General features: G+C 36.3%; 1 protein-coding gene across 15 annotated transcripts in view; it reads right to left on the bottom strand.

Annotated features, from left to right (window-relative positions):
• Nucleotides 1-17,858, bottom strand: part of RYR2 (ryanodine receptor 2) — a 386,994-nt gene that overhangs the window by 263,521 nt on the left and 105,615 nt on the right. For all 15 annotated transcript variants that reach the window (XM_033055730.1, XM_033055733.1, XM_033055736.1 and 12 more), the window contains exon 3: nt 9,029-9,133. In XM_033055730.1, coding sequence (XP_032911621.1) covers nt 9,029-9,133 — 105 coding nt within the window. The remainder of the gene's footprint in view (nt 1-9,028; nt 9,134-17,858) is intronic.

Here is a 17,858-nt window from a genome sequence, read left to right as displayed (position 1 = left end):
TACAAGACTGATGCACTCACCTGCTTGTAAGGCTCTTGTTTCATTATAATAATTGAAATAAACCATTTGATGACTCTCCAGCAAAACATTACAAAACCAGAAACCTTCTTGGTAAATCAACACTACCACAGTCACGAAGGAATAGCTGGGCACCAAAAGAAATAATTTCTCCACAGAGGAATGCTTGTTCCAGAGAGAGGTCAAACAACACCTGTTCTCACTAAACCTGTTAGTTTTGCTAAGACAACACAGATTTGCTCAGTGATGTAGCTACCATGGATTCAAAATTTCTATTACCCTGGGGAGGTGCAATTACACACATGGAGATGAATCCTCATGTGTAGCATCCCTATCCTGACCTGCCCAGAAACAGAGTTCACTGACAGCCACCAAGAAATGGTGCACATTTATCAGCAACTCTCACAGACACACCATAGAAGCAATACAGAGATGAACCCATTCCTTCCCCAAACTCAATTCCTTCTCATTTCCTGTTCAAGACTGGAATCCAGTCTGTTCAGTCCTGCTAAGTCTCATAACACCAGTTCTATCTCTTATTTTAATGTGACCCTTGTTGGTAGTGTTCAAGTGTTACCCCTATGGGGAGGACCATTCACATCTAAGCTTAAACAATATGGAAGTCTATGATGCATATAGAGCACCATTAGAATCAAAAGCACCCCAAGGTGCTGAACCCTGCAGGATAAGGAGAGTTAGGAGCAAATTCACATTACAAAAATCTTGACTGAACTTGAGGATTAGGGTGGTTTCTTGTTTTCTTTGATTACTACAGAAGGCATTGGTAACTCCTGGAGACTGAGCACACTGAGCACATTTCAAGAGGGGAATCCCATGTGTAATCTTCCAGCTCAAGCTGCTGACATCCTATGGAGCTGCCTGATAGAAGACTAGTCTCTTGCTACACAGTACTGCAGCCACCATTAACATTTTGCACACTGCCAGCCTCTGTAGCACTGCTATGCATTTCCAACATTGATAGGATTTTTCACAACTCACCAAAATATTCTTTAAATTTGCTATTCTAAATCACTGAGTTGGAAAAAGGATCCACTCTTTTTTAAATTTTGAACCAACCTAGCCAAATATTTCAGGAAGCTATCCCTATTAGAAGCCATCACAAGACAAATGGAGACATGGAGAATTTTCATATCTATTTTATATATATATATAATGATATATTTATTGAATATAAGCAGTCTGTTTAAAAACTTTGAATAAATATTACTTCCAATCTCAGTATAACTGGACACAAAAAAGGAAAAGTTTATTTTATTTAATTTAAGGTATTGGGCTTTAGAAGTAATTGAACAGCTATGTTCATTGCAAAAGAAGAGAATACAGTGATGCAGTATCACTTTATCCAGGCCTTGCCTCAGCTGAGAGATTAATGTAAAACTGCACTTTGTACAATCAGTAGTAGTAGAATTGTAGCAGACAAGAATCATATAGAATCATGAACATTTTAATATCTCAAAACACTTTTGACTAAGCTAAAGTATAAGGTTTTAGTGTTTTCAAAAACTTACGCTAACTTTTACCAAAAAAGTTGACAAATTTAAGGCCAACAGAAAAATGTCACTGTTTTATGATGCATCCTTTCACATGTCCATAACCTTTCTAACATCAAATCTGCCTCATGCAACACATAGATGAGAGGGTGGTCACTTACACTTCTGTTTCATTCCAGCTTGTAGTGCAGCCATTGTACTAAATATTGATTAAAAACCTCTTCTAAAGACAAAACAACTAAATGCTATCAATTTCATGATATTCACTACCGTAAAGCTAACCTCACAAATATTAACTCAATTTTCACAATACTCCAGATGACTTATCAATAGATTTAAAGAATCCACTAAAATCAATGTAATACACAAAGTAGGGAGGTTAGTCTGAGTCACATTAGTCACATGCATAAATCAGTCCTGAGGTATGAAGACAAACAAAATCAGAAAAAAATGCAAGTAGCAATCACCACTTAGCTTTTTGATTCCAACTGCTTATCTACACTGGTCTGGTTTAAAATCTCAGTGTGTTACTAGCTTTGTCAAGGCATCTGCTAGAATTAAGAAAATGAGTGGTTACGAATAGTTTAGGAGACTGTCTCAGCTTTACACAGGATTGAGCAGCAAAACTGAGACTCTTCAACATTCTAAAACAGCATCTGAATGTGACGATTTGGTGGGGTTTATCTTTTCATCGTTTTGCATAAATAGCCTTTAGTACATCAATTCCATCTGCTGATTTAAAAAAGGAGGGGGGGGAATTTGGTTCACAAGACAAATTTAACTGTATAATTTTCAATTTTGCTGTGCTTAAAAATTTCATTTTAAAAAACCCCAAGCTCTTTCAGGACCTAACAGGGAATCTTTACTGAAAAGCATCAGTATGTTGCTATACTTTATTATAACAAGCTATAGCTTATAGATGGCACAGGGATAATATCTATAGAATTGACAGGTAAAAGACATAAAAACAACCAATCCCCTTTATTTTTAGTCCAAGTTAAAAAGCCACATCCTGAGTTCCTCATTCTAATCTCTCTGCCAGTATTTCTCAGCTGTCCTCATGGCAGTTCAGTACATAAAAGTGCCAGTTTCAGTGACTTTTACATTGCTTATATTCAATCAGCAACTTTTTGTGAACTATTCTCAGTTTGTTAGCTAGGACTACATGGAATCTGAACCAATTCTTGTTTTAATCCTCACTTTCCCATTCCACTTCAATGGCAGAATTGAATTGGCTACAGTTCTCCCTAAGTTCAACTGCAACAGTGCCCGAGTAGTCCAAGAAGATCATTCCACAATCAGATTTTTCCTTCCACAACCAATTCTCTTCTTCACATGGGTTAGGAGAACACACAAAAGTATCAAACAGAAAGAAGACTGCTTCCAGCTCTGAACCTCCAGCTCTCTGAACACTAGCCCTCAAGAGTTGATAGTGGCATGGACAGTTTCCCATCTTCATTACCCAAGCAGGAGGACAGGAGAGAGCTTCTGAGCACAGCAGATCTTCATGGCGTACAGTATTAGAACAGCACAGTTGCTGGGCAAATAAATATTGGGGAAAATGCAGCAAACTGCAGACTGAAGTGTTCAGCAGATAATATAGCAACTAAGATCAATTTGCAGGAAACTAAAAAGGGATTTAACCCTACATTTCATTTTACATAAATTTCAAGCATACTATGGCAACTGAGAACAAATTTTTTCCTCTGTATAATGAAGTCTAGAAAGAAAAATAGCAAAAAAAAACCCCACTTCAAGTTTTCTCAAAGAAAAAAAAATAGAGCGTGATTTTTATGAATAAGCACTTAAAATAATTTCAATATAAATTCTAGAGAGTCCTACACTCTCCTGATGTATTATAGTTCCTAGTTTATTATTTCATTCAAAACAGAAATTGTAACTACTTATACAGCACCTTCTTGCTACAGGTGACATGCAAAGAAATGCTTACTTATTCCACTACTACATTTTTTCTAGTAAGCAATCAAAAAGCTCACACTTGAAGTGAAAGGACACAAAAGCAGCTGAGAGAAATCCATTGGGCTCCATTGAGGATAAATGAGTTTAGTGCATCTGTCCTGCCGGAGTCATTAAAACACAATTCCAAAGGAAACACATTACATTCCAAGTGTAGATGATTTTACTACTGAGCACTTCATGTTGCATGAAGCCTAGCCATTAGCAAAGGAATTGAATGTTCTAAACACTTTATTGATAAAATTGGGCAAAACAAAAACCAGCTAACAAAAAAACCTATAGGAGTCTCATACTCTTATATACTATATACACCTGAACAAAAAAAGCCCATGCATACACCTCATGTTGGCAAAACAAAGTACAGACCAACAAACAGCAGTTCCAGAAACTCTCACCAAAATATATGTCTCTTACTCTACACCCTCCCAATGATACAAGATTTTCCTGTGGATGTATGGTACAACAGTAGACTTAGAATGGATTGGCACTCACCAGTCTTCTGGTAGACCAGAGTGAAGAGAATGTTTTACCACTGTTGACAAAAACGAATTAAAGCTTCTGTAAAAGACTATTTATTAATAGAGTTCTCACTCCAATGGGATGGTGCAGTTAAAAACAATTCTCTGTTTGGGATACAAAGTCTCCCACACACAGATGTAAACCACACTGGCATGTGAAAGCAAGTCACATACACCTGTATTTATATGTGTCGTATATAAATGCACACATATGTATGTAGTCTATTCATCATGTATGGCATGTAAAATATAATCCAGAATCTTCAAATTTCAGTGGTCTCACTTATTACAATTATCATGAAGGACTATAAAAGATACAAAAAGGTGGAAAAATAGTACATTATTTATATTATGGGTCTGTTGGATATATTTCAGAACAAGCAGGCAAAGCAAGTGTAACTCAGGAAATAACAGGCATTTATTTTTTGTTCCAGCCAACATAGATGATAGATGATTTTGTGCTTGTCCACTTACAGGAAAATGTCCTCTAAATGCCAAACTAATTTAATTTCCTGTACCTAGTCACTGTGCCCAAAACTGGCTTTTTTATCTCTTTGAAGTAAGAAAATCATTAGAATAAAATGAAAGTTCAAACTAGCCCATTTTTATATAAATACAGAGAGCAGTGGTGTTTGGAATACTCAAATCCTCCCATTAGAAAATATAGTTCATATTGAATCATATGAAAAACTCTCTGAAATGTAGTTCAAATAATGGTAGCAATGAGCTTTATGAAGGTTACCTTATACTTGATTTTAATTTGCACACCCTCTTGGCAAATGTTTATCTTCATACCTAGTTTTCATGCAGCATGTTTGCTTGAGGATTATTGAAAAAGAAAAACCTTACAGACAAAATCTAAATCATTTTTGAACCAACTGAGGCTAAGAAAATACTAAGAAATTATTCCATGTCAAATATGTCTGCATACCTTTACTTCTGGATACCTTTTTCTATGGGTATACAGAAAGACAAAGGGAAATAATTTTCCTTGTCATAAAAGGTGAGACTGGTAATAGCATGCAATGTACAGGTCTGTTGTTTAGCTTTTATGAAAAAAGTAATTTATATCTCAAAACAGAAAGAAGACACAAAATTATAAATCCCTCTACAAAATTATAAATCCCTCTCTCACACCTGAAACCTGGCAACTTCCCATGTCCTTGTGACTGTGTCCTTTTCTCAGTGAAAGAAAGCTGTGCAGAAGGTGCAATAGCATAAGAGCAGTTGATGGTAAGGTAAAACAGAAAACTTTGCCTTCCTTTCCGCTTATAGGATATATAAGGTTAGATACCTTTCTCCTACCCAATATCCATTGCATCTGGAAGAACTACCTAACCAAGTTTCTAATGATGTTCATATTGTCGAGAAATTGCAGAAGTTGCTGATTTCAAGAGCACTAATAGATAGATGGCCAGGCTTCATTTCCTAAGAAAATGAGGGAAAATTTCCAGGAACTGATTTGATTATAATATTTAATCACTTTCACAAGAAGAAAGTACTAGATAATACATGTCTTGAATCTAGGAAAGGAAGATGTGATTTTTAAAAATTAAAACATTTTTAAAAACAAAAAACAACATCAAACAAACTACCCAAAAAGATAATCAGAGGATAAAGAATCAGAAGCAAAACACAGTTCCAACAGGTTGCAATGACCATTCCTAAATTACTCCAGAAGCTATGGATTCTCAGGATCATTCCAACTAATAAGCTTTAGTGAAATACAAGGCACTTGGGTCCAGAGAAGGTTCACTGGAAATAACAACCCGGCTAAGAATAGATCGCCTGAATACTTTTTATGGTCTTAAATGCTTTATAGAAACAAGGACTTCCATTTTCATCTTACATCTGCTTTTCTAATAACAAAAAAATTACACTTAAAAACCAAGCCAGAACAATTACCAAATAATACCTAGGCTATAGGTCACCCTTGTGTAGGACAGAGCACCTGTAATTCTGCTTGCCTAACACACCATAGACCAGACTATGTGTTGATTCTCCTCATTGTATAATTATTTACTATTCCCTCTCCACAGGATCTCTCCCTTTTTCCTTATCTATTTCTGGTTTGTTGGTTTTTGGTTTTTGTTTCTTTCCTGCAGATGAACTGATGAAAATGGTACATGCATATAGCACTCCATACTCCAGCAAAATAAAAAAAATTACCTGTTTAAAACAAAAAGTGCAACTAATGCTACCTAAGCAAATAAACAAGGTTGTAATTTTATTTTTGAAACCAAAACCATTCAATCAAGCTATGAATGTCAGTGTTTTAATAAATTGTCCGAACTAAGCCTAATATTTTACAGGGAAATGGTCAAACCTCAGAGAACAAAGTAGCTTGTCAGTGCCTAGAAGAAACAGAGCACCACACACATTTTTTTCTTAGGAAATTTCAGTCATTTTCCACTGTTGCCTTTGATACTAGCAGTTATCTGGTTCAGGAGAGTCAAGCAGGTATACTCAGATAGAGGGATCACTGATCTCACCAAGTATGGAAATTCTCATTTTGGGATCCTTGCACTAAAAAGGCAGATATTTATTGCAGAGGTAACCTTGCACACTTGAAGCATAGTAATTGAGAAGTAGCATTAAATCCAGTAAGTGCACACAGTTATTCTTTCTTAGGCACAAGAAAGCTGCTTATTGTTCTGACTCAAGACAGCATGAGATTTTGTTCATATTACTTAACCATTATACTACTGCTAACTTACCTGTTATATAACAAGAATACCTATTATATAAACATAGCATTCAAGAGATTACACAACACAAAGGGCAAAGCAGCACAAGGAGACCTCTCATAAGCACAGCATCTCAATGATTTCTAATGTAATGAAAAATAACTGAGGACTGAAAAGGCCTGCCTGTGCAATATTCTTTCCACTAGAAAACTGAGGTCATGCTGAAACCAGTTTATAGCAACAATTTCTCAGAAAATTGATATACTTTCTTCTCCTAAATGAAATACTATTATTTTAATAAAATAATTGATGCTTCTCCAGGAAGGCAATTTAAGAAAAGAAAAATAACCTCATATCTTAAAACTTCTTTCAATAGTTACTTCAAACAAATACGAAGCTGTCTGTATAAGTACCTGCCCTTTGATATACAAATATAAATGTAAAGGTAAAATTTGTATATTTTTATAGAAACCACATACAGATACCAAATGTCACTTCTATTAATTTATCAGCAAGTACATGTTCAGACATTTTAGTATCATCATCCCTCTTGACTTTCAGAGACTTATTAAAAAGAAAAATATTGACGTTGACAACATGACCTTGTGTTTATCTACAAACCACTATTTTCAAGAGTGTTCTCTTCTAATATCAATATATTAATATGCAAGACACAAACAAGCAGGTTCCTATTGCTTCATCTTTCCTGTGCACATCTCTGAAAACCTTTGAGTACAGAGCACTGTAGACCAGTGCAGCAGCCAACAGTGTTATTTAGATATGAGTGTTACTGTACAAAGCTCCGACCTTCATGGCTACGCACGGAAAACATCACAAATTGTTTCCAAAACATACCAGATTACCACCTAACATGGTATGTCTCATTGGTCAGTGTGTCCCACAAAATCTTTTTCTACTCTCATCTAGTGCAGAAAATAGTTCAGAACTAGTGCAAACATTCCACCTAAGACACCTACAAATCTCTCAAGTCTGCCCTTTTCCCAGCAGAATACCTGAGCTCACATTTTCTAATTATTCTGCAGAGAGGTTTATTCATTCTCCAATATTCTCTGGGTATGATCTCTATATTAAAAGCAAATATTCTCTTAACAAATGGCCCCAGCACTCTTTTAAAGACAGTGCAACAGAAAATCTGCAAGTTGATGTTATGCTTTAAAGAGAAGTTTCAACACTTCATATTCAGAAATTGAATGCATTCTGCCCTATAGCATTCCTTTATCACATGTTCCCCTATGCTTCCTTTAGTTCATGATCCTGATCACATCTGGAAGAGGGGTTTAGAAGTACCTAAGTGCTCACTCAGGTGCCACCTCTTCTCTCAGATACCGTTTTCATTCTCTAGGAACATCCATGGGACTGCTCCCAGACTTAATTTCCCAAATACCATTTTCACCCTAAGTGTCTGGCATTTCATGGGACTGAGCACTCTATATTAGTTTGGTTTCTTGAGGCATCCCCATAAATATCAGAAGCATGCTCATCTCCTGCTAGCTTTCTTGAGTGATCGACTTATGGATAATGTCTACTTCTCTTCTGCCTGTATGACTACTATGCCTACAGTCACTCTTCCTCAAAAATTCACAGGATTTAAGCTAGAGCATAGCATTCAAATGAACTCTATAAGGTGCATATGGAACATTCAATTACAGCATAACAAATCAAATTAATTGCACTGCAGGGAACATTAGTTACACTACTATGATTTATTTGTAAATAACTACTTGCTAGTCAAAAAATTTGATTAATTCCTATTAGAAATAATAATAATTCTTACAGGATTTAAGTAATTCCTATATCCTTCATCTTCCAGACTGCTACTTCTTGTCCACCAAGGCTCATAATATTTTATCTTCAGCTTAAAGATCTGTTAGAGTATATTTTAGCTCAACAGTTTCATTGTTTCCAGACACAGCCAGCATACATCCACGCCATTTTAAGACCTTTTGACAGTCTCACCCAATATAGCCACGAATGCCCAGAGAGCTTAATTGTTCAGAAGAAGTGATCAAGCTTTCTATGACCCATTATGAGACTCAAACTAAAACACCCTTGTAACTCTATACTGGCTCATAGCACATTGAATTCACATACATAGCACAGAATTTACAACTCTGGCAAACTTCAGTGGATACTGCAAGTACTCGTAATTTCCAAAAAAACCAACTATTCCTGTAGCAAAGGAGGAAAATTAAATACAATCATGCTATAAAGCATGTGACAATCATGAAACCTGTGGTACCATAGGAAAAAAGTACTATTTTGCAAGATGAAAAAAGGTGAATATTCAATAACTTACCCCTTCTGCCTTTTCCTCTGTGTTAGCCAGCATCTCCTGGAGGGCCCGTACTGACAGTGACTGCTCCAGCACAAAGGTGCAGATGGACAAATCAGGTGGAACATTCTATAAAAGAGAACCATAAGATCACATTAGTAACACATTTGCTGAGTAGCACTTTTCAGTGGCTCAGTTTTGCCTCATCATCCATGGATCTGAAAGATCTAATACATCTCTGAGGCTGTGAAATCCAGCAATGCTCTGCTCAGCATGTGCAAGCTGATATCTGGGCTATGCAGTCTCCTCTGAAAAAGAAGCTTTCCATAAAAGAAGAAACCAACAAATTTCATCAAGTTCAGCAGAGGGCTGCCATGAATATCAGGGCTAGTGCACTCCCCCTGTGTGTCTGCAGAGAGAAGGAGAGGGATCTTGCCATTCTCATTAAAAATCTAATGGTCATTACAGGGGAATAGAGGCAGACTCTTTTTGGATGTGCTCCTTGAAAGGAATAGGAGCAGCAATGCTAGTTGTACAAAGAAAATTACAGAATAAAATTGGGAATGGAAAGGCTCCTAAGCAAAGGAATAATAGGTCTGCTTGGACATTAGCACATGGAACAAGTGTCCCAGACATTATGCTCAGATTGTAAGGAAAAAATCAAATGCAGTCTTTAGGCTACTGGTGGTTGGCCAGACCTCATCCTTATCATGAAGGTCAAGATGAATTTTCATAGTAGACATACTGGACACCAAATACCAAGGTCAAGCCAGCAGCTTCACATGCTGCAGGGCAGCATACTTCACCACAGGCTGCTCTAACTGGGATAAAACTAGAGAGTCTTACAAAAATTATTATTTAACTTGTCATGCTTGAAAAAAAAAATCATTGAACTTTTGAAAAGTTAATTTTCCAGACTATCATTAAAATTCATATAAAATTGGAAGATGTTTGTAATACCAACGTCTAAGTTACAAAGTAGAAAAGTAAAATTAGATTTTATGTGGGGATCTTTTCTTCTGTTAATAGAATATGCAACTCCTACACACCTTTACTTGGCTCCAGAAATTCTTTCGTATTCCTTTTCTATTTTCATGTTAGTTGCATATTTTAGTTTAGGAATACTTTTATTGATTGTTGGAATTCAGTTTTTTACACCATGAATGCTTTTCCTGCTAAAGTTGTAAAACTGTACACTTACTCAAACTGTGTACAAAGTGAAGAGACAACTTCCAAGGCCAAATTGTAAAAGATATTTGCAAATTCTTTTTTTTCCCCCTAAAAAAAGTTGGTTTACTCAGAATACCTCACACTCCTACTCGCTTACTATATTGATGTTCATCCCTACTAAATACAGCCATTGAGGTCTGTTTAATACATAATAGATCTTTCACTATTTTCCAATGCTTATATTTGAAAGAAATTAATGTAAAATTGTACTTTAAGCTTAAGCTTCAGCCAGATGAAAAAGGTTTTAATAGCACCTTCTTTTGCATGGGTCTTGACTGACTTAAGTAATGATACTTAGGTATGGAATATTTTTCAGTCAGCTCCTTCAGAGTCAGGTCTCTAATTATTTGTCAGTGTTCTTGTTACCATTTTTCTTCTGTAGCTAGTCAGACACTACAACAGTCTTTTTTATGCTAAGACTAGCCAACAACCAACCAAACAGATCGTCTTCAAAACACCCTTGTACTGTAAGTACTATCACAAACCCTTAATTTACAAAGCAGGAAAGAGAGTACAGTAATTTCACAATTATAAGCTGCACCATTTTGACTAAAATTTTGGTCTGAACCCAAAGTGCGGCTTATACATGGACAAAGAATGAAAAGTTGCTGTTCTAGTTTGGAGGACAGGTGTCTGCTGAGAAAGGCAGGAACTTCTCTTTGAAATGGAGAATGTAAACCCCCTCCCTACAAATTATTAGAATTTTGAAATCAAGGGGCTTTCAGGCAAAGATATGGGAATTAGGAATAACAGTTCTTTTCTAGGGCAATTAAAATAGAAATACAGTACTACAAAGAAACAAACTCCAAACCCTGACAAAGTCAGAGTACAACCTGACACCCCGTCAGGCAGGGTGTTGGCAGCAGTCACATTAAATGGTGGCTGCATCCTCCTGCAGTGACAGATGTGATTCAGTTGGAGCAGTGCTCCTGCAGAAGGTGCAGTTTCCCTCCGGAGGTCCAGTGGTGATGCGGAGAAATCCAATTTTCCTCTGAAGTCCAGTGGAGAAAGGGGCTCCCTTAGTGTCCCAAAACCTCTGTTTTTATCTTGGTAAGAAATGTTGGGCTCTTCCCCCTGGCTGGAGCAACTTCCAATGGGATGCAGTAATTTTATCAGTCACACAGTGGGACTCAATGGGCCATTAGCAGAAAATGACTGGCTGGAGGAAGGATGGGTTGTGAAAAGATAAAGAACAATGCCCTGCCTGGTTTCAATGGATGGCCCATTAGCAGAATATCTCCTGTGGAGATAAGGATCACTGCCCCCATCCTCAACAGATGGTGATAGAATAGATACCTTTTATCACACTCTGTGTTGTAACGTGCGGCTTATAATCAGGTGCGGCTTATGTATGGACAAAGAACGAAAAGTTGCTGACACCTGGAAGTGCAGCTTATACTCAGTGTGGCTTATAATTGTGAAATTACTCAACAACCTCAGGCTGCAAGGTGCTGCTTGTACTCAGCTAACCTAAGGACAGTTTTCCAGTCTAGAAAGCCTTGCAGTGAGCCCAACAGTGCAGCTCACCCTCCATTCTGCCCAGTGAAGACTGCCAAACAAGAGTGTGAACAAAATAAATGCTCCACACACTGTGTGCTAATGAACCAAGGCTACCTTTCCTGTGTCTACATGCACAGTCTCCTTAGCAATATTCCCAACTGATATTACTGCTATTTAAATCAGCATTTTCGCTGGCAGAACTTGTCTCACACATAAAATTTTGGACATATCAAATTTTTTACTATTGAACCTACCCCACAGGTTATATACTTTACAACATCAAAAATCCTGCATTATTTCAAACACTGATGAAACCAACGTAACTAGGACACTTCTTCATCCATTTCATTCCCCATTATGTTCAAGGCAGTCATGCCTTTCCTGCCCCTTAAAAATGAGGTATGAAGTCCCAATTAACATTTTTCAGCTATTGTCATTGGAGGTAAGGCACACTTTTTGCTGCTAGGGAGTAAAAAAGTATGCATAAGATCATTTTGCTTTAATTAAGTGAAAGAAATACTGTGTTCTTACAGTCTAGCAAAATGTTAGAGCCAGGTTTCTTTTCATGAGGCAAAAGGGAGAGCACATTATCCCACCTCATCTTCGTTGCATGAATGCCTGGGTACTTGGTGGCCCTCGGGGAGAAATGTTTTTCCCTTAAGAGCTGAGAGGAAAGATGTGCCTACTGATGCTTGCAGGGAGCATGAGAATTAGACCTTCCTCTCTGGCAGCTCCTCAGCCAGCTCTGCTCTATTGAAGATCCAACAGGCATGACTGCATCAATCCCAGCACATACAACATCAAAGCATGGAAAAACACGGGAGAGATGCCAACCTGCCAATGTATTTAGCTCTGCTCACCCCTATAACACTTTATTTCAATGCTGATGCTTTCAACATTATGGATTTAAAGGATGAGGCTTTGGGCCTCAGACACAGACTGAAGGTTCCTCTCTTGAGGAACCTCCTCCCACCAAAGACAACTATTCAATAATTTTAAAATTGTCATTTAAATATAACAAAAGTTATTCACAGTGTCTTTTCCAGCTCTTCAAAGCATAAAATAAAAATGAGGAAAGAAAAAGAGCCTTTGCCAGGCCTCTGATTATCTACCTTATTGTCTCTCATATGATCTCGTTCACAGACAGAGGATGGCATATGAAAAATAAAGGTATTCTATGGCAGTCTAAGATTCTCTATTGAAATATACCTTCATACAAAGATATAGTACCGCGTAGATTTTAGTACCCAGCCTGGAGAACAACTGCATATTCTAGTGGCTGCAAGGAAAACCTGTAGCAATTAGTTTTCAACATCAGGCTTTTTTGAGGACAGGTGAAATGTATTGGCAGTGACAGTTTTGCTAGACTATAAACACACTATTAAATAATAAATAATTGTAAAGAAAATATTTTAACAGTCCACCAATGCACTTTTAATAAACACCAAAACTATCAGGTTTAAATAACAGTTAAATGGTAATAACACATCTCTATTTTGATAACAGAACACAAACTATAACCCCAAAACCTGATCAGCTCAAAAGCAGAGGTCTCATCAGATATAAATAACCATATTGTTAATCTTCAACCCATTTTCATCATGTTTATATTTGCTGCAATAACTTTTTTAATGAAGACAAGGAAAATTAATTCATATCCCAAAGTGGGGGTTGGTTTGCTTTGTGACAGTATAGAATGTCCTTGGACAATCCAGGGAATGTGTGTCACTTCAGTTCATATGATCAGTGAAAAATTCTCATAAGCAATGGCAGTACTCGATATAATTTATTTTCAGTTCATTTCTGACACACTTGCAAAATAAATCTTACTCTAATGGGTTTGAATATAAAATACACTCACTGACTTAAAAGGTAAAGAGTAGTAACTCCAATTTATCTCAGTATTAATTAAAGCATTACTAATTTGGCTGCCAGTTCATGTTTAGATTTTCCCTCTTGTTAATTTTTCTTTCTAGAAAATTTATGTTGTCATAATTACAGTTTAATATGCAAGTAGTTAAATTTCAAAAAAGTTATTACATAAATAAATAGAAATTGTACATTGCATTTCAAAAGGAGCTTCAGTACCTTGAGGAGGAAACAACCTTTTTCTATTTTTCCTTCATCATGGCTTGTAATAGCCCAATCAACCAAATCTGACAAATTAAAATAGATGCAATGGTCATCTGGAATTTTTACAGCATATCCATTACTGAAGTAATTCTGGATTATTTAGAGAATTAGTGAATTCCTTATTCTTCCTGTCATTTTAAACTACATTTATTGTGTACACTAGTTTTCTGTAGTAATATTTGCATATTAAACTACACTTTACTCTGTGGGAGGCAAATTTGCAAATTAGATAATCATACCCTTTATTAAAAAGGTATTTTGAGTAAAGCTCTTAAAATATATTTAAAAATAACCATAACTCTATTCCAACCCACAGGTGAATCATGGGTACTGGATGTATTCATTATGCTCAATTTAATTTTCTAGAGAATTCCTATTTACACACTCCAATGGTAGCAAGAGGGTGAGATGCAAAAGTCGGGGCTGTTGTCATTACTCTGACAATCACACAGTGCTAACAAGCCACTGTAAGGTACAACCTGCTCATATAATATGTTGCATGTAATCTTGCGAATGTAAACTGAACTTCTGCCTCTCATAAACTCATAAATATTAGTACAAGACTGAAGGATAATAAATTGCATCAGCAAACAGAATTCTGTCTCTAAGAACAAGCAGCTTCACCTCAGCTTTACTTCTCTTCCTAGATATTTGCAAGCTTCTCAGTCATTTTTCTAATCTCAGTTATTTTTGTTCTTCTTCTAACCAAATTACCAGTTAAATGGACTTACAGATATTTTGTTTTTAACTGTATACTGTGTATTCACACAGCAGCGCCTAAACAATCACCTGACTAAGCAGCCTGATGCCAAAAAAATGAGATGTGGGTGTTCATAACATTTTTTAATGCTAGGACATTTACTAGATGTCTTGCTTAGAAAATCCAAGTAGAAGGACTCAGAAAATTCATTTTAGAATTCATTACAGAATTTAAGCAAAACATCTGCAGTCCTGTTTGTGGGAGTAGCCTGAAAGAAACTGAATCCATCAGCTATTTTCAAGTTACAATTTAAATTTATACATCTCTATCTTTCTGGCACCCCCTTCTATTTCAATGAGATTCTCTGGTGACAGTGATGAAACACACTCAATATTACCAAGAAAAAACTTCTATTTCTAGGACTCTAGAAGGCTTAGTTTTCCTTGTTTTCAAGCTTGTCATCAAAACAATGGAGCCAGTACAGAAACAGATGGATCTGACAAGAAACCCTGTCGGTTGAACAGAATGAACCATCTTCATCAAATCCCAAAGCAGAAAAGACAGAATGAGTTATGAGCCTTATGGCTTCAGTTCTGTACACAGGAGAGTCAAGTAGCACTGTCCTCTCCTCAGAGCTCCCCCAGGAGCAGTGTCAAGCACCCATGTGTTTACCATGAGCAGACTGTGAGTGTTCCCTGGACATCTCCTACAGGAAGTTTGCTACCAGTTGCTTCTGACTATTTCAGTCTGAAACCATCACTTTCTGTGTGAGGCTTTTATGGGACATTCCATCCCAAGCACTTGTTTCCCTCAAAAGCAGAGAAATTCTCAACATTCAAGACTTTTTTTCTTACCATACCTAAAACTTGTAAGGCACTCATGTTTTCGGAAGAGCAGTTTGACAAGGGAGTGACTTTTTGTCACAAATATGCTTTTCACCTTTTCTAGGAAAAATTTCAAAAATCCGGGCATGTTCTATTTCCTGAAAAATGTTATTTTCATATAGTGGAAAGTTTCTTGTTAACATTTGAAAGCTCAAAAGAGTCCTTTTTCCACAGGAAAACTGTTTCAGAAGATAAAACTTAGAAACTGACAGGAGGATAAAATCTAGAACAGGGTCTAGAAATCTAAAAAAAAAAAAAAAAAAAGAAAAAAAAAGAAAAAGGAGACAAACACAGAGAAAATCAGCAAATCAGCTAGTGGTGGAACTGAGGGGGTTCTCTTGAATTGTGTCTCTTGAGTTGGTTGCCTGTGCCACATGCTGATCTCCTTGTTAACCTGACCTAAAGAACCAACTGTTTTAATTTTCTTAAAAATACTCTCTCTGGTCACATATATAAAAGTTTCTCCATCTTGCCCAGATTTCTGAGTGCAGAAGTCTCCCATTAGTGAAGTCTTAGATTTGATAAAACCAGCGGTGGGAAAAACCTTGATACACTGCAGATACTTTCTGTTGATACCTCGAACGTTCTTCCACAGTAGTTTTCATCTGATTACAGGGATTGAATAGTTTTTGCCCTCTATGAGTTTACACAGCAGTGAAGACAAAATTCCCTCCCCACTTTCATTTTTAGATACTGAAATGTCATCTGCTGGTCACTGTGTAACAGAGCTCATTGGCAAAGAAAATTGTGTGTGCCTGAAACTTAATCTGTGCAAACCTGAAGGCATAGAAGGAACCTGCTTCTTGGGGTTTCTTCTTCTCACAATCTTCTTTAAAAATCCATAAGAAACCTACTTCTACTTCAGATGTACTTACTTAAGTATAATTTCAGTATTTTGCTTTATGCTGAAAACAGTTTCAAAGTTTCATCTTACAGTTTTTCAGTTTTTGCTCTTTGGAAATAGCTTTGATCCTGAAATCTGTCAAAGGTCTTGAGGCCATTATTAACAGAGCAGACTATCTTAATCACTTGGAAGCTGTAATTCCTGGCATGGTGTTTACTTTCTGTGTAGATTAAGGGCTGCATACATTCCACCTTAAAATGAGTAAGAGGCTTTTTTCCTCTTACCCTCCATCTCTTCCCTCTAGTCTCCTTTCTAACCTAAGGACATAAGTCCCACATATCTACATTACTGAGAGCAGTTTCCTTTTTATCTCCTTTTTGAAAATTTAAAGCTCTTAGCAACAGATAAAAGTGATACTAGGTAAGGAGCCATACAACTACTGCAGCATTGATGGATAAACTTGGTCAATCAGCTCAACTCCCATCACAATATTTACTGCTGTAGCCAGAAGCTTAGATGAACATCAATTAATAGTGTATCACCCTAATGCAGTGAAAATGTGTTAATTTTTAAGGTAATTAGGAAAATTTCATGCTGATTAATAAAATAATAAAAGCTCTTAGGATCAACAGTGCTACAGAGAGTCTAGGCACACATCCAAATTAACAAAACATGGTTTATCTTCATATTAATCCTGAAAATTCTATCTTATTATACTAATCTTATGTGCATTATTGAAAACTTTTAACATTCCCTTTTATTCTTAGAGATTATGTTGTATTTGTAGCTACTGCAAAAAGTAATGGAAAAATCTAGGATATTATCAGTTGGGAGGGTACTGTTGCTTTAGAATCTGGAAGGAAACAGTTACCCTTTGATTCTTGCAGCATCAGAAAGATGACCTTTATAAAATACTACTTTGTCCCTCTCCATGCCAGGGTTTAAAATAGCCTTTCAATTATCTGGTATTGATTTATTTTCTGAAAAACAGGCCAAAAAGAAATCCACATAATTGTAAATTCTTCAAAATAACCAAAATTCTTTTTCATTAATTCTTCTAAGGAATTCTCCTTTTCTACAGTCACAAAAAAAAAAATTCTACTAAGAATTATGCAGTTATCTGTATCACCTCCACGATAAATTAGCCACAAACATGCAAAACAAAAAGGAATTATTTTGCCAATTTGAGCTAACGAAGACTTGCATAGTCATTAATCTAGATGTATTTTTCAAATTTATCAACAAAGAGGTTTGATTTATTGTTAGTGTACTTCAGAACAAATCAAATATCAACTATGGCACTCAAAGCTTATTAAGCTTTATTAAAACAGTTAAAATTTGGTATGCTTCTTATTTTAAAATAAGATCTTATTGCAATTTGACTTAATTTCTATGGGCCTTTTTATTTGTTAATACTCAATCAAATTACATACACTAGCAAGAGAAATTCTGTATTGCTGGTATTTCTAATTTATAGAAAAATGGGCACTCAAATGCTTTCTTGGAAAGTCAGTTCATATTTCATATCGAACTGAGCAGAACATTTATCTGCTTTCTGGGACC

Source organism: Catharus ustulatus, chromosome 3 (assembly GCF_009819885.2).
Source record: "Catharus ustulatus isolate bCatUst1 chromosome 3, bCatUst1.pri.v2, whole genome shotgun sequence".
Classification (NCBI taxonomy): Eukaryota; Metazoa; Chordata; class Aves; order Passeriformes; family Turdidae; genus Catharus; species Catharus ustulatus.
Note: the sequence above shows the minus strand (reverse complement) of the source record. Positions and strands in the feature narration are given on the sequence as shown.